This window comes from Puma concolor, chromosome A1 (genome assembly GCF_028749965.1).
Source record: "Puma concolor isolate L17-30 chromosome A1, mPumCon1.1.hap2, whole genome shotgun sequence".
Lineage (NCBI taxonomy): Eukaryota > Metazoa > Chordata > Mammalia > Carnivora > Felidae > Puma > Puma concolor.
In genome coordinates, this window is record NC_141667.1 from 8,953,305 (window position 1) to 8,977,002 (window position 23,698).

The 23,698-nt window shown below is 45.6% G+C and overlaps 1 protein-coding gene across 5 annotated transcripts in view; it reads right to left on the reverse strand.

Moving 5' to 3' along the window:
* CTNND2 (catenin delta 2) overlaps positions 1-23,698 on the reverse strand; it is a 945,427-nt gene that overhangs the window by 241,179 nt on the left and 680,550 nt on the right. For all 5 annotated transcript variants that reach the window (XM_086676153.1, XM_086676178.1, XM_086676183.1 and 2 more), the window contains exon 10: positions 12,308-12,440. In XM_086676153.1, coding sequence (XP_086532279.1) covers positions 12,308-12,440 — 133 coding nt within the window. The remainder of the gene's footprint in view (positions 1-12,307; positions 12,441-23,698) is intronic.

A 23,698-nucleotide genomic window follows, 5' to 3' on the forward strand; every position in this document is an offset into this window, starting at 1 on the left:
AGTCCAATCAGGTCTGGGGGACGTCACTGGGATTTGCACGTAGTGCGGCTAGGCGTGTCCACTCCTCACCTCTATTTTCCAGTCTCCAGTTTCTGTCCTTCATCCTCGGATCCCCTTCATTCTGTCCACACGCTAGGGTCTCTGAAAGCTTATGCACCCCTTCCAGAAATGGCTCTGCCATTGTCTCCCTGCTCCCTCTCATCTGCCTCTGCCTTCCTTGGGCCCCTGGTCCAGACAGCAGATTCCATCACTTATGCTTTGCAGTAAGGATGGTCTCCATTCTCCCCCCAGAATCCACAGGGACTGTGTGGGGAGCACTGGGTGCTAAGCAGTAGAATGCCAGAGATGAATTCCTAGCCTTCAGAACACTTTTTTTGCTTTCCCCCACGAATACAAAGAGACTGGATATTATACAGTATTATTCACCCACTGTTATAATTCATATATTTTGGGTTAATGAGGCATTTGTGAGTGGTCCTGGTGAGGCCGGTCTTCTTATATACCACGTTTCCAGGGGAAATACTTTGTCAATTGTAAGACTTTCTTTCAAGCAATCTTTGGAAACTGAAGGCCGCCCTTATAGATTTGAAGGAAATGCAGAATTCTTTGCATACATAAAGTTAAATACAAATAACAAAAGGCCTAATGCCTACTCAGTGTTTTACTTTTTATTCAAGAGGCAAATTAATTAAAAAGGATTGTAAATACAGGAGAGCAATTTGAATTTTGAAGGGCTCTTAACAAAATAGATGTTTTTTTTTCTTTCACTTATATTAGAGGTTTGGTTAAAAAGTGCACTGGAACTACCAAGAAAGAGTAGTCATCTTATAATGATCACCTACAGCTTTTCTTGAAACATTAAAAAAAATTTGTAATGATGAAGTGCACCCAATAGGGAAGAGACGTAACAAAACATCTATGGGATACTTGTGGTATAAAGACACATTTCTTCCAATAAGAATCTGATTTTGAGTGGCTGAAATATGGGGGATTAGAAATTTGCATACACTCTCGTCAACTGAGGCAACAGTTGAAGTCAGGGGGGCTCCTGTCCTCCACGGGATCTGACTCCCGCCATGTTAAAGGTTTCCAAGATGGTGCATCCAAGTGTGCAGAGAGCAGGTCGCTAACGCATTCGCAAGTGCCATCAGTATGAGGAGATCCACACTCTGGATTCAGAATGAAGTGGAGAAATAGCCTTGGTGAAGCTGGAGAAGTAAGTAGCCAGAGGCTCAAAAAAGGGCACGTGCAAGATCATTTACTTACAGTGGATTTAACAGAACAGGGGTTGCTGAAATAAAGGAAAGCACCGAACTGCAATGGAATCTGGGGAGGGAGAAGGAGTGCACGCTATAAGCCACGTGTGCACAGACCTGGCGAGGAGGGTTCTCGTGTCGTTGGTACCAGCATCCTGACAAAACATTCTCTCTAGTCTGTGCGCCAGGAAAACCTGGAGACTGGAAGGGAAAGATCAAAAGGATGACAGGCCAACAAAACGCCTCCTCCTTGGTTCCACAGTTGAGAGATTGCTCAATAGGAAACAAAGCCAATGTTGGCAAGTCGGCAGCCCTTAGGAGCCAAGTGTCAGCAGGAGGACAGAGGTCAAGGTTCTTCTGTGACCTCTCCCAGGAGTGAAGAAAAGGACGCTACCATAAAGGTCAGCTGAGGTTGATGTTGGACAGAAAGCTGGTCTATGCCCCTGAAGGAAGGATTGGTTCTTTAGTTACAGATCTTCTTTTCTAAATTAGGATGCAGGAGATCCCATTCAGACATTTGCCGAGAGAAAAATCATTGGCGAGAGGCCTCTGGTTAGAGCCTGGCTCCTACCTGTGATACATACAGAAATCGACTGACATTTGGATGGGTCATTTGTTTCTTTTGTTAATTACTGGGAAGGATACAAACCATTGGGGGGGGGCAGGTACAAAGACAACCCATTAAAATAGAAGAAGAGCATGGCCCAAAGAAGAAACAAAGTTAAAATAACCTAGAGCAAATTTTAGCAAACGCAGCAAGGAACTGTCAGAGATTAGAAAAAAAAAAAACCTGCTGCATCACTGTTCCCGAGTCATGACCCAGCTTTGGAGACAGCTCTCTGACTCATCACTGTCTTGAAAAGAGAACCTTCTGTACCTGGTGGTTTTAATTAGGACTCTCACTGTAGGCTGGTTACATTTCAACACATCAGTCTGAGTCCTTAACTTTCATTCACTTTTGGTTATGAAAATAGTCTCATTCCAGTTTCAAAGAATGAAGCCTATCCAACTTACAACTTCGGTCTTGGCTCCCTCCCCCTCCTCCAATATCCCACCTTCCCTGAGGACTGGACAAGTTACCAGCTTCCCCGGGCGGGGTGGGGGGGCGGGCAAGCTTCCCAGCTTCCTCCTGCCACCTTGTTCTTCCACTTTTGTTGGCGGGGAAGAGGGGGAGAAGAGAGGTTTCTTCACATAAAGGCAGACCCCAAGGCCATCTTTTTTTTTTTTTTTTTTTTAAGTTTTATTTATTTATTCTGAGAGAGAAAAAGCGTGAGTGGGGGAGGGGCAGAGAGAGAGGAGAGAAGGGGAATCCCAAGCAGGCTCTGTACTGCCAGCGTGGAGCCCGATGCAGGGCTCGAACTCACGAACTGAACCACGAGATCATGACCTGAGCCTAAGTTGGATACTTAACGGACTGAGCCACTCAGGTGCCCAAGGCTGTCTCTGAACGTTGGTCTCCATCTGTGTGGCCCACAGCTATAGACCGTGTGTGGCAGGTGGCTCTGTCCCCCACTGCACTTCTGATGCCCATGCCTTCCTTCACCGCGTGCTGTCTCTTCTCTCCTGCCATAGTTGGCCTTCCTTGAAGGGACCTTAAACTAGAGGAAACACGGTCCTTGCTCCTTAGATCTGACTGAACCTCTGTGCTCTCTCCTGCCCTGTGTTCTGGTGGCACCAGATAAGTCACCAGCTTGGAAGCCAAGCTGACAGCCAGTCTGGAAATGAGACGTGAGTCTTCAGTTTTCACTGCCACCTACAAACTATGGGCTGTTCCCGTCCTATGTTCAGTCTTTTCCCAACATGCTTTGCTTCTCTTTCCCAGGTCTCTTGTTAAACTGAAAAAAAATTTTTTTTTATTAGTTTTCTTTATTTTTGAGAGGCAGAGAGAGACAGAGTGTGTGGGGGGGGGGCGCAGAGAGAGAGGGAGACACACACACAGAATCTGAAGCAGGCTCTAGGCTCTGAGCTGTCCGCACAGACCCCGATGCAGGGCTCGAACCCACAAACCAGGAGATCATGACCTGAGCCAAAGTGGGATGCTCAACTGACTGAGCCACCCAGGTACCCCTTTTGTTCAACTTCTTAATGGAAGAGGCCATCAAACCAGTTTTGTGTCTACTGCGGGAGTTTCCTGTCAAGAACTGGGCCCTCTTTGAACTGGATTCTGGTAAAGATCGACTTACTTCCTAATGGGGGACCATCCCTGCTGCTGTGTCTATTCGGTGACCCCTGGGGCCAGCAGAAGGCACTTATCAGGTGAGTCACAGAGAACTGTCACACTGATGTCTGATCCCTTGACACCGGGGAGGAGAGACCTTGGGCCAGAGAAGCCGTCGGTCTCCTCAGCACTTGGAAAAAAGTCACCAAGGCCAGGACAAACCTCTGGATGGGTGATGGGGGCTGTGACAGGCGCAAATTTAGGAGGAGTGAGAAGAGCTCAAAGGGGCAAGAGATGGAACCAGCAGGGCAGAGAGGCAGAAGCACAGGACGTGGACGGAAGGTATGTGGCAGGGACGGACAGAGGGCCATCGAGCCCCAGATATCCTGGCCGTTTCCTCAGGTCCTATTTGCCCTTAAGTATGGAAGGCCACTGCACCGCCACTATTTGGTGCCTCTGGATGCCTTTGTCTCTGCTTCTCCCCACATTTTCCAAAAGGCCGCGATTCTGACTCAGCGCCCCCAGCACGGGGGCATGGCCACCAGCTGGATGCAAACGTCTGTGCGATCGTATCTGTCCTTCTTAGCTGTAGTTCTGTCCCAGCCTGTTAGCAATACTGTCTACTTGCCATCTATGCCACTGAGGGTGACTCATGGGCCTTTCTGCTGGAAGCACTGGTCCAAAAACTCACGATTCCCCCTCTTCTATCCCTTGTCATGTGTGAAAGACCAAGCCTTCGTGAAAACAAAAAACATATATGTTGGGCTGTCTTCATTCATTCAGTCCCAGCTTCCGGGCGCAGCGGTGCTCGGCGTGGGTCCTATACCGCCTCTCCTGTGTCCACAAGAGCTGAAATCCCTGGGAAGCCTCAACTTCTCCACGGAGCCAGCTCCTCACCACGACCCAGAGCCAATCTCCGTCTTCCGACCGGTGCGCCCAGCCCTTATCACACTCCGTACTCTCTCCCTCCGCCACGGTGGTATTTAAGTGCAACGAGATCGTGGATCACTCTGGAAACAGGTCTTAGAGCTCCGTGTGTTGGGGTCACTGTCCCTCCCTTCTTCTTTATGCAGACCCGCCACCTGTCACTCAGCTGTTTCCTGCCGGCTGCGTGCGCAGGACGCTACTGCCTTCCCAGTCACCCAGTCCTCATGCTCCCCCTTCTGCCTCCGGGCCGCTTCCCATACTGTTGTCCTGCAAGGTCACGGTCCGCCCCCTCCACCCCTCCCACTCACTGAGATTCCGAGTCTTTGTCCTTGACACTAGAGTCCTCTCAGAAGCTACCCAGACTTCTTTCAGGTCTAGTAAGTCGCTTTGTTCTTATCACACTTTCTTAACCACTTCGCGGTCACTCCAAGAGGCCACCTGACGTTACCTTCCTCCTTTTCTGACTGCCTCTTACAAGCACACCCTTTTACATGGGCCGGGGCAATCCTAGCCACCTCATTTATACACTCACCTTCTCCCGATCTTTCCTATCACCAGCTACCCTCTCCTGTGGCCATTTAATGGGTTCCAAAAATCTCCAAGCATTCTTTCTTGAAATGCACTGCTTTCTCAAGCACTCTGCCAAAAAGCAGGCCCCGGATTTCTCTTCGTGGATGGTAAGACCTTCAGCTTGCCAGACCTATGTAACGCAGCCCTGGACTGAGTTACCTCTCTGACCTCATCTTCTAGCCCTCTCTCTAGGTTCCAACCACACTTCTGGCTGCTCCTCATTGTAAGTTGAATTGTGCCAGCCAAAAGATAGGTTAATCCTAACTAATGTGACTTAGCGGGAAACAGGGTCTTTGCAGATGTAATCAAGTTAAGATGAGATCATCAGGGTGGGCCCTAATCTAATATGACTGCTACCCTTATAAGAGAGGGGAAGAAACACACAGATTCACATACAGAGAAGGCCCTGGGATGTCAAAGGCACAGATTGTAGGGATGTAGCTAGAAGCCGAGGAATTGCAAGGATTGAGGGCCACCACCAGAAGCTGGAAGAGGCAAGGGTTCTTCATTCCACCCAGAGTCTCAGAGGAAGCCTGCCCTGCCAACACCTTGATCTTGGACTTCTGTTGTTTTAAGTCACCCTGTTTGTGGTACTTTGTTACAGCAGCCACAAGAAAGTACACAAACAAGCACACTCCTGTCTTGGGCTTATCTGGTTTCTGCATGGAACACTCCTGCTCAGAGAGCTGACTCCATGGTTCTCTCTCTCTTTCTCTCTCTTTCTCAGCCTTCAGGCACTGCTCCAGCACCACTTCTCAGAGATGACCTTCCCGATCACCTTCTGTAAGACTGCAGTGATCCCTGCCTCCACATGCCCTCACCCCTTACCCTAGTTCCCAAGCTGTGTTTTCGTCACAACACCATCTCACACGTCATAGATTTCCATCTTTGTTCACTCTTGCCTCCCAGTGGCTCACCTGACTCTAGTGTGTTCACTGCTGGGATGTCAGGGCCAAGAACAGAGCCTGGAACTTTACAGCTGATCGGGGAATATCTGCCGAATGCACATACTCCTGAGTTCCACCTCCACACAATATCAGTGTGTGAAGCATTTGGACCCGTTTGTGTGTTGTTTTATGTTGCCACACGAAAATGGTTCTTTGATTCTAACTTCCTAAAGGCCCCGTGGTTGAATCCACTCGTTTCAACAGTGGCTTGGCATACAGCCACACACAACATGTGCTTTCCATTTCTTTAGTTGACAACAGTAGATTTCAAAATGTGAATGGTAAAAATACAAGTAAAGCAGAATATATAAACCATTCTGTCTCTAACACGAGGAGACTGGTTTTACATTTAACAGTTTGGAAGAGACTTCCTTAGTTTATATTTTCAACATATACTAACAATAACCCACATTCCTTAAGCACTTATGCTGGCTGGCGGTCTATGCGCCTCCTCGCTGCAGGGATGTGGATTCTCCGTGCCATTTGATGGTCTGGGAGTCTGATGCTCAGAGAGGTACAGAAACTTGCCCAAGATCCCAGAGCTAGAAAGCAGAAGAGTCAGGGTTCAAGGGCAGGCAGCGTGGCTCCAGAGCCTGTGTCTGTAACTCAGTGGTACACTTCGACTCACATCTAGCAACTCATAGAGGCTCTTTCTTTAAAAATGCAGAACAATTTATGATGAAGAAGACAAGAAATGGCTCAAAGGTAATCAACTGAAAAGATGGATTGCACCTCCTCTCGAACTATATGAGGTAGAAAGAACCAGGATAAAATAGAAATGATGAAGGTCTTTAAGTGTAGTAGACAGGAACAAGTCAACTTTTTTTAACATATGGAATGTTCTAAATCACTCCAAATAAAATAAAAATTATGGGGGAGGGGGATGGTATGGGTATACACAGAAACCAATTTCTTTCTTTCTTTTTTTGAAACCAATTTCTGTGTTATCATCACTCAAGAAAGATGGTGCCAATTTGGAAAAACAGACTAGTGTAAATGGTACAGACACATTGAAACTACGTGGATATGTGTATGCGTGTGCACACACATGCATACACGCGCACACACACACACACACACACACACACACACACACACTCCAAAGGACTGATACCCCAAATCCAAGCCGTCTTCCATTAATTCTAAGTGGGTATGGCTTAGGCTATATTCTTCTTGCAACTTCTAATTTAAAATTCAGTGTAATCACTTTAGGAAGCAGGCAGTTTTCTCTGACTCCACAGGCTGGGTTTTGTGTCACCACTGTGCTTAACACACGGTGCCATATTACCTGGTTTGTGTGCTGTTTGTCTGGTAGGTTGTGGGTTCCGTAAAAATAGGATCTATATATTATTAATATTCAACTCCCCTATGAACCTCAAATAGGCTTTGGTAAACTTTTTTTTTTCCCACTAGAACTGACAATGCCATTTCTTTAAAAACAACACCAAAAAATACTTGATTGGAGCCAGGATGCTAAGGCAACTTCCCAGAGGTGTGTTGGGAATTAGGAACGTAAAATCAGCACTGTTTTCCTAGAGGAATCAGGCTTATTATCGAAATATGTGTTTAATATGCAAGCTCTTCAAATACTTGGGGTGCAGATTTGATAGCTGAAGCTAATTTCTCATATAAAAAGAGGTGACCAGGGGTGCCTGGGGGCTTAGTCAGTTAAGCATCTGACTTCATTTCAGGTCATGATCTCACGGTTTGTGGGTTCGAGCCCCATGTGGGGCTCTGTGCTGACAGCTCAGAGCCTGGAGCCTGTTTCCGATTCTCTGTCTCTCTCTCTGTCTCTCTCTGTCTCTCTGCCCCTCCCCTGCTCACACTCTGTCTCTCTTTCTCAAAAATAACTAAACATTAAAAAAATTTTTAAAAAAAGAGGTGACCAGGTCAAAACCCTAAAAATCTTCATTAGCAGTGGTCAGTGGCCATTTCCATCACAAAGAAATGAACACGGTCAGTTAATAACAACGCTCTACTAATACAGCTCCAGTTTTGTTTAAAAGGTATGTTGTTTAAAGGAATGGTGCCATGTTTAGAAGAAAATACATCTTAAAATTATTTTAACACTTAAATACTTTTTAATTTTAAACTTCCACTAAATTTAATTCCTTAGTTCATCATAAATTAAAACAGCTGATGTCTTTTAATTTTAAGAAGAGTCCTTCTCACTTGAAACTGTGAAAATAGATTTTTTTTTAATTTCTAGGAGACCTATTATCTTGAACGCTGCCCTACAGCATATATATTATGCTCATTTTTGGTGCATGATTGTCCACGTGCAAGTATGGGGTGCCTACGTGTGCACCTACCTGTCCTAACGTGTGCATGGGCAGAAACAGGGGGACAAAGCAGGAGGGGCAACATAAAGAAACTCGAATCATTAGAACCCATGAGAGGCACCTAGTATTATCCCCGAGTCGATGGATAATCTTAATATTCTTAACTGGGGAGCACCCGGAAAGAATGAAGAAAGCATTTATGAAAAATACTAAGAGATTATCACCCGGGTACCTCCTAAAAGATGCCGGTGATACACGCACATGAGCAAGTTTTCACGTCAAACAACTGCAGAGATTATGTACAGCTCAATTTACTGTGACAGTCCCAACAGTCTAGGAGACAACACATACGAGACACAGTTCAAATAGTACTGACACCCGTCGGTGCCACTGATACCCCTCCCCTGAAGCAGGAGGGCAGCGACGTATCAGATGTTCATCGGTCTGTGAAAACGAGCTGCGCAAACTCAGTGTGTTTGTGGCAACAGCCCAGACCCTATCTATTCTTACCCTTTTTCCTTCCCAGGTCTCTTTAGTTGTTCCTCAACCACTTCTGTTCTGATCTGAGGTCTTGTTTGTGGAGCACCCTCCTGTCTCATTTGTAACTGAACGCTCTAAGCTGGGTCCCCGACTGGCCCGCAGACTCCAGCTCGGTCCCTGGTGGTTGCCAGCCGCCCTCCCCAGCTCCTTCCCCGGGGCGCCACCCCCTCCTGGGAGGCTGCCACCAATCCAGCAAATCCACCGGTCACCAGACCAGGAGGAAAAGTTAGAAACGGGGCTTTCATCTGCTGATTTATGGAAGCAAATTCTCAACTTTGTGCCTATAATATCCGGCATCATTTTGAACAGCACTGAGTTTCTTGGCTTCATTACATGAAAACTGCACCAAGCACTGGAATGAGGAATGAGAAAGGCATGATTTATGACCCTCCCCATATAGGAGATTTAATTCTGCCTTTTGCTCAATGGTCTATCCATTGTGTGAGCAAAGTCAATACTAATAATGAAATGCAGACTGAAGGGCTAAATCAATTCAATAAAATGCAATAGAAAGACTGGGGGACTGAGTACGTTGGAAAGGCGAGTGCCTGCAGGATTAGTATTTGAACAACAGGTAATTACAAAAATCAATACTTGTGTATGAGAACATGACAGGCAGCCATCCGTCACGAAGGGAGAACCATTACTATTGGCTTGGGCCCTGAGTTAGGATGAGGGAGCAAAGCAGAACTGTGCAAAATCCCTTCCAGAGGTTCCGTGTGTGTGTGTGCGTGCGTGTGTGTGTACATATGTGTGCTCCCCACGTGAGTGAAGGAGCGAGACAGAGAAACTCGGATGGCTCACTTTGGGTTTTATTTAGGCACGTGCATTGTCCCTGTCCACCGTGGTGGCAGACTGTGCCCTCGGTCCTACACCATTCATCCCTTCCTCCCCATCCCAGGCTCCCGGGGACCTGGCCAACGTTACCCTGAGGTCCCGGCCACATCTGGAATCTTTGGGGGTGCAGTGGAGCACTGACACCCACCAGATGAGCCCCTCCTCCGAGAGCCAGTTGCTGGAAGATCTCCAGGCAGTAAGAGGGGACACAGGCACCCACGGCAAATTAGGAAAATAAGCACACGTACACATGCAGACATATATATATATATATATACATACGATAAAATAACTTGTATTTTAAATAGAGCAAAATAACTTAAAATGAACATCGAAAAGATAAAATAAAGTAACTTGAATGTTCTAACTGTTCCTGGCCAAAAAAGAATATGAATGAATGAATATGTTACCACTAAGCGGCCAGCATACATTAAGTCACTTAGCCCCACAAAGACTCCACAGTACAGGTATCGGCATCTCTATTTTAAGGGCTGAAGGACAATCGGCTTGTTCCAGGAGGCACAGCTGGTGAGCAGGGAAGCAGCACTGGGAGATGGATGTGTCTACTGGATGCCAACGCGTGTCCCGGTCCCCACCCCCCACGCCCCCGACATCGTGCCACCTCGGATCCACCGCGGGGCCGAGAGGTGCGTCTGACGGGGCCACGCCCAAGTCTGTGGCCAGCTGCCAGCAGTCACTGCTGTTGAGAGACTTTGGCCAGTCCAAGGAGCACGCAGACAGAGCCAGTGGGACCAGTGACTTCACACTTCTCCAGGCCATGCTGTCTGTACTGACCACACAACCCTTTATAATAAAGGTTCCGACTCCGCTTTTGGATGTCTGGCTTCTGACTGCTTTCAAGCCTCCCTCTCCTGCTCTGCCCATATCTGAGCAAGGTGATATGAAAGCTTGGATGCCTCCTCTTTTGACATCAGCAGGAAGTTCAAATCACGCCAGCCCCTGTCCACACTTGAGAACCCTCACACTGGCTCCACCCTATAATCACCACAAAAACTCAAGCCAACCCCCTTTCCTACTCTCAAGAAGTTTTCAGTCCCACTTAGGAGCCATGCCGACCATCCCAATAAGCCTCGTTAGGTGAGTCACCCAACTTTCCGTACCTTCCAGGTGTATCACAAGGGCGTCATCAATCCTGAGATCGGAACCACACTCCTGCTTTTGGGGGCGTGCATCACAACACCCCTGATCCAACCTTACGTGAACAATGGAATAAAATGCTTCCCTGGCCTTTAAAGAAGCCCTCAAAGTGGTGACCTTGAAAAAAATGATGGGCTGTAATCCCCTAATCAGAAATCTGTCCTTCATTTTGAGTGACTCTTTGGTTTTCTATTAAAGGCATAGAAGGATTGAGAGAATTTCCATTGGGGACAGAACTCAAATTTAACTTTGCTTTATTTGTAGATCATTTATATAATTTTAATAGTATTTTTGGCATTTTTAAACTTATCTTGGATGAACAATATTTTTCTTTATGTGACTGTTGACACCACTGTTGACATTTGGGACTGGATAACTCTTTGCTGCGGTTGCTGCCCGGTGCATGTGCATTTTAGGAAGTTCTGCAGCATCCCTAACCCTACCCATAACATGCTGATAGCACCGCCACGGTCCTCTCCAATTGTGACAACCACAAGTGTCTCCAGATGTTGTCAACTATCTCTTGGGAGGCAAAAATCACACCTGGCTGAGAACCACTGTCCTTTATTCAATCCACAAAGACACGTGACCTTTCTGCTAAGTCCTCTAAGTCCCAGTGGAAGATAGAAAGAAATGATGAAAAGCCATCAGGCTATATCCATACTAATGCAAGCAAGCAAAATCTACAATAAATTGCAATTATATCTCTAAATTTCTTGTTTCCACTCTGAAACCGATTTTGACTGATCCCCAGAACTGCTCCCATGCTAGGGAGATGACTCTTTATAGCTTATCAAATTGTTTTAAAACGTTTGATTACTCAGCAGCTTAATGCAAATACTTGTCCCTTGTCTAAAAAATCAGAGTGAGCTATGCCGACCACTGTGATTTTCTAGAAATACCACGCAGCACAGTGTATATACAAAGTAGTCCAAGAACACCAAGCATGTTAACGATTGTTTACATAATGGGTGCAGACAATATATTCTTTCCTGGACCACATCCACCCGTGTTATATTCCCTAGTCATTCTGTAAATGGCTCAAAATCCTTGATTGTAACACAAAGCTTATCTATTGCCTAGAGTTCTCATCCTGTAAGTGAGTTTTCCAGAAAGGAGAGATGATATCATAGGTGACTGCAGTAATCTTGTAAGTTGAGGAGACAACGTACGATGCTTTTTATTTCTTGAAGATTTAGAGGCAGATGTTTCCGATTCTGTGTCTCCCTCTCTCTCTGCCCCTCCCCCGTTCATGCTCTGTCTCTCTCTGTCCCCAAAATAAATAAACGTTGAAAAAAAAAAAAAAGATTTAGAGGCAGAGATAACTCCAGGGATGATATTGGGAAGAGGAAGGCAAATCACATGAAAAGTCCAGCGTTTGACCATTTTGCCTGTGTTAATACTAGAAGGTATATTTGGTCATCTGCTTCTCAGTATCCAAATATTGAAAAAGAAGACTATGCATACACACGCCAGTTAATCAGAAGGTGCCATTTCGGTCTTACACATGGATCTAAATTTTGGAAACATAACTTTGGTTTTCCTATTCCTTTCCCCTTTCAACACTACTCTATAGACCTCGGTGCTGACGAAATCTACCACCAGTCGCTTAAGAATCCAAGTAGCGCTTACCTCGGCTTTAATTTTATTGTCTCCGAAACAGAGGTGCTGTAAGTAGGCTGCAGCATTAGACTGGACTGAAGGAAACTGGTGTTGTAACATCTGGATCACTTCCGGTAGCTCTGGGTCTCTCCATCCAAATTCTCTGAACAAGGAGAAGGCAGGAGAACATGAGAGAGAAATCCTACCACAGTGTTAACACGCGCTTAACCCATTTATGAAACGTACTTGAGTTTACACGGAACTATTTCACAAATAGCCGGTCTGGTTTTCATGCACGCACATTCACTTAAAAGAATCTGAAAAGACGTCCTTAAGTTGATGGCTTGGAGGTGCGTGTAGGTATACACGTACGTACGTATGCTGAACACACACACCCTATACATATAAAACCTTAAATGTATCAACTGAAGTTACATGTTTATGAAGATTGTGAAAAAAAATGACTTAAAGTGTCACATGATTTTATTAATATACACATTTTTAATTTGGGCTTAAATGGAGAATTTATAAGGTCACATTGGTTTTCTTTTTTTTTAATTTTTTTTTTAATGTTTATTTTATTTTTGAGACAGAGAGAGACAGAGCATGAACAGGGGAGGGTCAGAGAGAGGGAGACAGAATCCGAAACAGGCTCCAGGCTCTGAGCAGTCAGCACAGAGCCCGACGCGGGGCTCGAACCCACGGACCGCAAGATCATGACCTGAGCCGAAGTCGGCCGCCCAACCGACTGAGCCACCCAGGCGCCTCAAGGCCACATTGGTTTTCTAATATATTGTTTCAACAGTCTGATTCAAGGACAGCATTTAGCTAAATTATCAGACAAGAGAAAATATAACTGGATGGGGTCCAATCCAAAACCCAAAATGTTGTGATAGAACCTGATGCCTTCTTTATTATTTTCTGACTATTATTACTGTTACTGTTATCATCATCTCTTCTTTAAACGATTCTCCAGAGGGAAAAGTGGAGGAACAAGAAGAATTTATAAAAGGAAGTTCAAGAGTTGGGTTTATTCATACAATGTTAATATGTATTTTTTCACTGTACATTTTTCTCCTCCATGCTTCTTTTCACATCTGAGCTACTCCAAGAAGATGGTTGTTGACTTAATTTTAAGAAACATGCTCTGAGACATTTAAGTCCACCCTAAAACACAAGACTGACTGTACCATGCAAATGAATATTGTTTTATGAAGTCAATCGGCTCAACCAGCTAGGACATGGGGCTAACAGGGCCAATTGTATGGATTCCATTCCTGTAGCAGGGAACCCATTTTTAACAGAGAAATAAAAAAGCAACCTCTGAGACCGCAGATAAAAAGGTGACCCCACGTGTCACAAAAGGGTACTATTTATCCAAAGGATAGGGTGAAAGACAAACGAGATAGCTTGGCAATAACCACTCTACTCCCAGAGAAACAGCTCAAGAGCATCCATCCTGTTGATGCTGGGTCAGTGCTGTCGTTGGAGAAGAGGAGTCACAAAAAAATGGGGCAGAGAAGGAACAGACAAAGGTTAAAAGCATCCTCGTAGATTGTAACCTGTTCTCTTTATATTTCCTTTATCACAACCCACAGAGGCTGTCAAGCAAACCTTGAAACGTGTTAGCACTCCCTTCACGGCTCTGAAGACAATCATCAATGGGATTCCTTTTGAATTAGCTTAGTTTTTCTTGGCAAGATCAAGCATTTGATTTAATGTGCATTAAGTAGTTAATAAATTGACATAAAATTTTAGGTAGCCACACATATTTTCAAAAGGACAGATAGTACAGTAATACATCTGCTACAAACTACCCATAAGTGATTGCTGGTAACAGACAAATTATTACATTTTTTTTTTGGCTATGTGATCAAAGTAGAAATTACAGATTAAGAACACAGGAAGCTTGTGTTACTTTTTTAAGTTTAATGTCCTTCTCTCGCATGATTCTAAACCACTTCTGCAACATCGAGATAGCACCCACAGCCCCTCTGCTCAGAATAGCAGCCAAGTAAAATTGTGTTCTTTGTTCAAATGAAATAAAAATCTACAGAATACCCTATACATTAAGATTAGCAGTGTCCTATAGGTACTGGATGGCTAAGATGAATTCGGGTGAGCCTGTGCTATTGGAAAGTGATTAGTAAAGAATTCATTTGAGCCTATTTTATTAACCGGATAGTAACTGCTCTATATGGCATATATCAGTAACACCTTTGGAACAAGATCTCTAGGGGAACAGTCTGAGGGACCCTCTACACACATGCACACACACGGGTTCGTTTGTGTGGATGCATGTATATACACACGCACATGTACACACACACAGCCCAAACTCAGAGCAGATGCACTTTCTAAGGAATCATGAGCCTAGGGGGAAAAAGGCTATTCAGCTTCCCCTGAAAACTCTGGAATCCCAGACATCCCCTCTGCCCCACTACTCTTTTCCCAGACCTGTTTCTCACCTTTCACCCCGCTGACCAAGCCAGTCACCTCCCACGCACCCTTCTTCCTACCTAAGGCATCGGACTGGGCACAAACACAAAACTGATCGGGCCGCTTCCCTGCTTAAAGCCCTTCGGTGGTTCCCGCTGTCTTCGGGATAAAGACCAGGATATTCCCATGGCTCGTGAGGCCTTTGCTTGGCTTGCCATCTCCCGACTTGCCAGCCTTGCGTCCCGCTGCCTCCCTGGGCTCCCTGCACTGGCAGACATCTGGACGGTGCTCTCGCCCACCTCTGTTCTGGCACCTGGAACAGCTCTGGCCCAGCGGTTTCTCACTCAAACTCAGGACCCCGGGCTCCCTGTGATTCCCTCAGGGAGGCCTTCCGTGAGTCCATCCATGCAATGCCTAGCGGTAGTGCCTCCATTTTGTTGTGGACTGCGTCCCATCGCTGCCTCCGTCTCCACACTGTGGTAAGTTCTCTGAGGCCAGGACCGCAGCCCTTTCGGTCATGTTTGCTCACTAGAGCATACAATATCCCCGGTACATGATGAACGTTACATAAATGTGCTTTGGGAGAGTGAAGGCATGAAGGAAAGAGTGAAGGAAGTATCTGGGCAGGGAGTGTTTCCTCAGTTCTAATGACATCTTTTCTCTGGCCAATTGGTCATTCTGGAACGCTCCCCCCTCCCCTGACACACCTAGACAGATAGACACACACACACACACACACACACACACACACACACACACACACTCTCCATACTGCCAAACTGTGCAGTCTTTACTATGCATCAGTAATTCTGTCACCGAAACCTTCCAGTGGCTTCCCACTGCACCAAGGACAACAGCCACCTCCCACACAGAGGACTCCTCCCTGTTCCTGAGCTTCCTGCACCAAGTTTCCTGAATTGCTTCCTTCCTATTGAAAACAGTTCTGCTGTTCCCATCTCAAGATCCTGGTACTCTGGGGGAGGCTCCTCCCTCAGGTCTCTGCATGGTGCTCTCTTGTCTTGACCAGGTCTTAGTTCGTATGTCTCGGAGGGCATCTCCTAGAAGCTTCCAGGCAAACAAGCCTGACCCTTCATATCATCTTACTACCGCCATATTTCATCCACCACACTTATAACTGGCTGAAATTCCCCTCCATCGTTTTTGTTACGATGATTCATCACTCTGCCCTTTCTCTGCTGTAAGCTTCACGGGGACAAGGGTTTTTCCCACAGCATGAAGAAATTCCCTCAGCTGCCGTGCTCCAATCCTCCTCTGGTGCAATGACAACATGTGAAAGTGGGGTCCCGGGGGGGGGGACTCTGGGACAGAGTGAAAGGGGGTGAGGGAGATCACAAAGCCGGGTAAGACTTACGACAACGGTAAATTAGTGTTCAAAATGACTTGATGTCTCTTAGCCTAAACCAGCTTTCCAGGAATCATGCTGGAGTGGATTGTGCGTCCGAGCAGTTCGCTTCCGGTTTATTCTAACTGGCATTCCCCAGCCTTATCCACAGCAGCAGGTGCTGTCTAAGAGGATACTACTAGTGTTTTCAAGTGCCTTCCTCAATTTCACAAGAGTGATGCTAAAGGTGTACCCCCTCAACAATAAGTTGGGGGGGAACGATTTACATCCAAGTCTCTTTTTCCAGAATGGTTTTGTTTCCCTTAAATTAGATCGCTCGGATTTTTTGTTGTCCATGGAGATAGACTCCAGAGAAATAACTGGAGGCCCAGAGGAAGTAAAATGTCCATCTCATTTGGACCAGAATTTGGCATATGATATGGTCTTGCATAAGGGTCTTAATCCTGAAGGACAAGGAGTGGCTCACAAGACAAAGATGTTCTGGAAAAGACACATACCAATAAAGGATCAGCATAGGGAGAGGTTCGGGGCTGCGGAGGGGTTGGTGGATTTGGAAAAGGTACATTCTCAGACTAGCCGGGGAATGGCTAAGAAACAGGCTGTGTGGAGGAAGCCTGCCCGGGAGGCCGGATCGTAGAGGCAGGGCTAGAAAGCAAGTTTGGGATGAGATCACGAAGGGCCTTTCACACAAATGCAAAAACGCTGTTTCTGGTCTGCAGTGACTATTGTGGAGAAGAAATCTAAGAACATTCAGATTTGTTTAGGTTTACAGAACAGCCAGAAAAATAACCTTAAGAAACAACAGGAGTGCACTAAAAGTCAGTTGCCATGGTTCCCTGTTCACACGCCTTAACTCTTTAATCCTTAAGTAGCCTTCTGTGGTTTATTTTCATTTTACAGAGGAGGAAATTTGACTTACAGATGGTACCAACTTAAGTGGTGGAGCCAGAATGAAACTCGGCTGTCTGCTTTCAAATAGATAAATTTAACCATATAACTGTGTTGGCTGCTGTAATCACTGCCTTGCAATAACGTCTAGAAGAAGGATTCTTTCTTTAGACAATGTCTCAAAAATAAATATGTTTAGGGGCGCCTGGGTGGTTCAGTCAGTTAAGCGTCCAGCTTTAGCTCAGGTCATGATCTTGCCGTTCCCGAGTTCAAGCCCCGCGTCGGGCTCTGTGCTGACAGCTCAAAGCCTGGACCCCAGATTCTGTGTCTCCCTCTCTCTCTGCCCCTCCCCCACTTGTGCTCGGTCTTTCTTCTCTCTCTCAAGTAAATAAACATTTAAAAAAATTTAAAAAAATATGTTTAAAACAGTGTCCACAGCAGACTTTTGGCAATGACCTAAGACATTTTTGGTTGTCACAACTGTTAGATGTTCCTGGCATCCAGTGGGGAGAGGCCAGGAATGCGGGTCAACATCCTACAGTGCACAAGAAAAAATTCTCCATCCCTGAACTGTCATTAGAGCCAGGGCTGAGAAACTCTGGTCCAAACATGAAGTGTGTCTGACCACTTGTGTTGAGCAAACATGTTTTAAAGTCTTTTGCTCCTGGATTATTTTAGTAGAATGGACCCAGGATTTGGTACGAGAGTAGCTAGGAAAGCGTTCCAAACTTGAACATCTGGCTTTCTCTCTTCAAGTCCCTCACTGTTTGCTGGGCTTGGTTTCCATGGATCTAATGTGGCAAATAATACCACCTATTTCATGGGATATCTTTTGAAATGACACATGAGATAATGAACGTGAAAGTGGTTGGCAAGGTATTAAGAGCAATAGATAGATATATACGAGCGATTGTTACCCTAAGATTGCTCTAAAGGACGTATGTACATATTTACAATATTTATATAATGCCATTTAATTTTTTAAAAATAACCTGTTACTGATGGGTTTATTGACATTAGAGCTGATACTGACACGAAAGAACATAAGTGTAAAGAGAGACACTGCTTTAGCTTATACTAAAAATTCTGCCTGAAAATGTGCCACTTTGAAATGATTTGTTTTGCCCCCTTCCCCCTCCAGAGGCAGAGTGCCATGGTGGGCAAAAGTTCTTTGGATGCAGTCAGAGTTGGTTCGAATCCTGCTCCACCCACCATGAACACTTTCTGCAGCCTTGGGCTCCTCTGTCTGCCTCTGGTTTCCTGCTGAATTTCCACTGGCTGGCGTGCTCTTTGCTTTGAGTCCATCTTTCATAATGAGATAATAATTCCTACCTGGAAGTATTGGTGGGATGATCAGAAATAATATATACGAACCCCTTGGAGCAGTATCTGGCACGCAGTGTGGACCCTTGAGACATGCCAGCTGTCGTATATAACTAGACGACGGAGTAAAGACTCAGAAATAAGAACCATCTACAGTTTTCTACCGGAGCGAACTCATAACTCTCATTTGTTACTGGGCTTCATTTTAGAAATGTTAATGGAACTGGAGAATATGCAAATGTAACCTTTTCTCCATTAAAACTTGTCACATAGACCAACAATATTGTGACAAAATTCTCACTCTTACATGGACTATCTGAGTTGCTAAAATTATAAGCGCTCAGCTCAGAGCTAAATAGCAAAACAGTTTGAAATCCGTTACTATGTTATGCTGGCACAGAAACCGGAGAGTTGATGTGCCGTCACAAGATTTTATCACGTTTACTTCTGCGTTGTAACGGGCCTCAGGGCCAGAGTCTCTGGGAACTCGAAATTTGATTTTCAGCAAAGCTTCGTGTCAGAGACACCTTGCTTACTTTGATTCTTTATGTTGGAGGGACACTGCCCACTTTGCAGCCTCAGTGGTTTCCGGTGGGGCAGGGCTAAATGGACATTACTTAAAAACGTGAAAATCGGGGCGCCTGGGTGGCTCAGTCGGTTAAGCGTCCGACTTCAGCTCAGGTCACGATCTTGCAGTCGGTGAGTTCGAGCCCCGCGTCGGGCTCTGGGCTGATGGCTCGGAACCTGGAGCCTGCTTCCGATTCTGTGTCTCCCTCTCTCTCTACCCCTCCCCCGTTCATGCTCTGTCTCTCTCTGTCTCAAAAATAAATAAAACGTTAAAAAAAATAAAAAAAAAAAACGTGAAAATCTCCACCTCTTTAAACTTCTGAACTATAACCAGAAGTTGTATTTTTTAATGTTTACTTATTTTGAGAGACAGAGAGAGAGACCGAATGCAAGCAGGTGAGGGGCAGAGAGAGAGGGAGACACAGAATCGGAAGCAGGCTCCAGGCTCCGAGCTGTCAGCACAGAGCTTGACGTGGGGATTGAACCCACGAACAGTGAGAACAGAGCCGAAGTTGGCCGCTTAACCGACTGAGCCACCCAGGCACCCCCTAACTAAAGGTTTTAAAGAGCACATCGGCTTTAACTTTGGCATCTAGAGCCATGAGGTGAGCTGTTTTGTTTCTGATGTGGTCTTGTTAATAAGGTTGGCGGTGCAGACGTGGTGGTCATAAGAACGTTAGATAGGTGGATATTTTTATGATGAAACGGAAGTATTTTAATTCTTGTTGACGAACGAGATCTTATCCAATGAGAAACATATGGAAGCATTAGTGTCTTGGTCCTCATTCCTGGATATTTTGTAGCCCAAACCAGAAGCTGCCCTACATGGCTTATCACATTTAGAAAACAAATCTTTGCTTTCAGAGAAACAGCAGCATTGGAATTATGACTGTCTAGGAAACAAGTTCAACTGTTTTCATTTGTAGAAAGAAATGGCTCTCTCCAAGCTTTACATTTTGGGAAAATGTAATTACCCAAACTGCATCAGTAGCATTAACTCACTGACCCATGATTTCTTGACCTGTCTTCTGATGGAGCAGCAGCCACTGTGCTCCTTGTAGATGTGTTCAGCTCACAGGGACTCAATGCTGTCAAGGACCACCAGCCAGCTCTTCCCTCCTGGGGACGATCCTCATCTTATCTTAAATCTGCATTATTAATTACACCCTCTCTTTTCACAAAATACTGAGGCAACTCGCACAGACAGATCATCTATGACGATACGATAAATGAAACATCAAGTACAAAAAAGAGGGGGGTTTCAAATGTTATGAGCGTAAGGTCGACGTACTTGCTTGTTTCAAATTGGGCCCTTTCCTTACAAGTAGCCCTGCCCTCAGCAGAGAAACTAATTAGGGTAGAAAATGAGTCATTCCTGTTAGTTAAATGAAAGCACAGAATCCCACCACTTCCTGCACTGGGAAATCAGGAAGGAAGAATCTGGAACTCTCTATACTTGTCCCAAGATCCATGGCTGGTCTCTAGTTAGGATCCCTCTGGTGGGCTGAATAGTGTCCCCAAAGGTATCCCTCCAACCTGTAAATGTTACCTTATTTGACAAAATGTACTTTGTACGTAAGAAGGAGGAGACATACCGCTGAAATAAGATGCTATATTGTTGTCTTTGAAGACGCGGGAAGGGGCCATGAGCCAAGAAATGTAAGGAATGCAGCTCTAGAAGCTGGAACAGACAAGTACAAGGATTTTCTCCTAAAACTTCTGGGGGCAGCGTGGTCGTACTGACACGTCGATGACAGCCCAGTGAACCTGACTGCAGACTTCTGGCCTTCAGAACTACAGGAGAGTAAATCTGTGTTATTGAAAGTCATCCACTTTGTGTCCATTTGTTATAACAGCCGCAGGAAACAAATGCACATATGGCCTTTTTAAGCTGACAAAAGACCATCCCACTGGCGAGACTCCGAGGAGGTGGAGGGAGCTGCTTGGACTATCTTAAGAGTCACCACCTCTAACTCATGCCTCTGAGAATCTACCTTGTGATCGCTGATCATGAGGTGGACTCCTCCAGCGATTTACTCTGACTTACCAACCCGCTCGTTTGTCTATTTGAAACACCCACCTCTCTAACCTCCGGCCTTCGCCTCTCACTGCATCCCTGCAGGCCGCCTGACTTCCTGCTTTGGCAGATTCAGCTATAAACCACTCACTCCCCCAGCCAATGTTCACGGAGTGACCACTGTGCCTCTCGCCACTGGAAATACAGTACTGAACGCAGCAAAAGTTCCTGTCGCAGGGAGCTGCTTCCTAACGGTGGTTGGCAATTCGTTATCAAGAGAGCAAAATGCATTATTCGTCCGTGTTAAGCGTGTGCTGGGTTGAATGGTGTCCCCTCAAAAATTCACGTCCACTTGGGACCTCAGAATATAACCTTATTTGAAATATGGTCTTTACAGGATATAATTAAGGACCAAGATGAGATCCTCATCTTCCTGGACGAGGACAGGCCCTAAATCCTATGGCCGTGTCCTCATAAGACACACAAAAGGACACAGAGAGACACAGGGAGGAGAAAGCGCTGTGCAGACAGAGGCAGAGGTTGGAGTGATGTGGCTACAAGCCAGGGGATGCCAAGGATGGCCGGCAACTACCAGAGGCAGGGAGAGAGGCATGGACGGTTTCTCCTTTAGAGCTTCTGGAAGGAACCCACTCTGCTGACACCTTCACTTGACTTCCGATCTCCTGAACTGTTAGAGAATAAATTCCTGTTGTTTTAAGCCACCTCGTTTGTTGTATTTTGTTACAGCAGCCACAGGAAACGAATACAGGTGTAATGGGAAAATAAAACAGACATAGGCAACACGAGTGTGTGTGTGTGTGTACATGCACACACACGTGCTGTACAGGGGTTGTTACTGTAAACTCTGTGGCTATGGAAGACCTCCCGGAGAAGGTGACCCTGGAGCATAGACCTAAAGGTGGTGCATGGTGGAAGGAATGTTCCTGAAAGGGAGAACAGCACTAAGACCCTGAAGAGGAATGTGCTTAATTAGCACGTCAGACAAGAGGGGAGAAGGCCAGTGAGGGAAGTGGCGTGGGTCCTGGGGCCATGTGGAGAGCTGCAGTAAGGCCCCAGATCACACAGGATTCGTCAGTCCTGGAACGTCTCTGGCTTCTGCTCTGAGAGAGACCAGAGACACTGGCATGTTGTGGTCCGATTAGCGTTTTTGGAGAATCACTTTGACAGTGGTTACATGGGTGTATACATCTGTCAACACTCAGAAACTGCAGCCTAAAACAGTGCATTTATTGTATATAAATCATACTTTGATGGAGCTGTGTTTACGAAAGTTTCCTCTGGATGCAGGGCTGAGAACAGACTCTTTATGGTGCGGATGGAGCAGGAGAGAGTTTAGTGGCTCGTGTGGGGGACCGTGGCAAGGCTGCTGGTGCTGAGAAGTGGGGGGGTGGGGATACATGCCGGGGACAGGGCCAGGTGCACACAGAGTGTGAAGGCAAGAGCCGGCTCTTCTCCCACCCTCTGCTCACGTGAACCGGTGACTCCAGTGGCCTTGTCCGTCACGCCCTGTCCGGGGACCACAGGGCGGACTGGCCAGGCTAGGACCCACTTTCGGGGACTGGCATCTATTATTCCAGAACAAGGAGGGACACTTTCGACTAGCAAGTTTTCTACCGGCTGCTGAAGCGGAGAATCGGAAACAGCAAAATCGTGAGAAAACTGCTCATTTCCCAACTATTACAGGTGCTGGGTGCCTTAAGTTAATCTTAGCCAAGCAAAGGGCTTTTTCTTGGGAGTCCAACTTATTGGGAATCAAGGTGGGGGGATAATGTAAAATGATTGGCAGAAGTTCATGCTGCTATTTACCATTTTTCATCTCATGTATTTTAAGTACCAGTGAATTTCTGCTTCTACCAAGGGCTTAAATATCCTAAAAGTCCATTAGATTGCAAATAATATTATCAATTATATGGTAATACCTATTCAGTCTCAATAAAATGTAGAATACTCGCTTTTATCTATTAATACAACTAGACATTTTCAATAAAATAGGTTCCACAAGGAAAAATCAACTTCATACACATAAGCGTTTAGTTGCCCTGGAAGTTCTAACAGGCTGTCTTTGGTGGTAATAGCCCAAGGGAACAAAGGACAAATAGTACCCATAAACGTTTCCGTGTAAGCCATAATGACTTTATGGAAAATGTTTATATTCTATGACTATGTACCCATTTTAAAATTAACAGTCCGTGATGCTTCCTAGAAAAATCTGGACCTGTGCACCTCCAGTGGGAACAGAAGGAAGGATCTGACACCCAAGACCCATGAGAGGAGGGCATGATTGTAGGATGTTAGAGCAATAGTTTTTACTCTGTCAGTATCGGCAGAGATCAGGGTTCTGCCTCACATTTATTTATTTATTTTAAATTTTTTTTAACGTTTATTTATTTTTTTTGAGACAGAGAGAGACAGAGCATGAACGGGGGAGGGTCAGAGAGAGAGGGAGTCACAGAATCTAAAACAGACTCCAGGCTCCGAGCTATCAGCACAGAGCCCGACACGAGGCTCGAACCCATGGACTGTGAGATCATGACCTGAGCCGAAGTCCGACCCTTAACTGACTGAGCCACCCAGGTGCCCCCTGCCTCCCGTTTAGATTAGGTATTTGAGAAAAAGCCAAAAAGGTCTTGCTACCCTCAGAAAGTTTTACTATATGCGTATTAAAGGAAACTTAATATTAAATACTATTAAAAATGGCCTAGCAATATACTGTGTGTAAATTATAGAATGGAGACTGCTTTCTTATAAACTAAATAACGATATCATCTGACAGTTCTCTGTGAAAAGAATCTTTAAAAAAGAG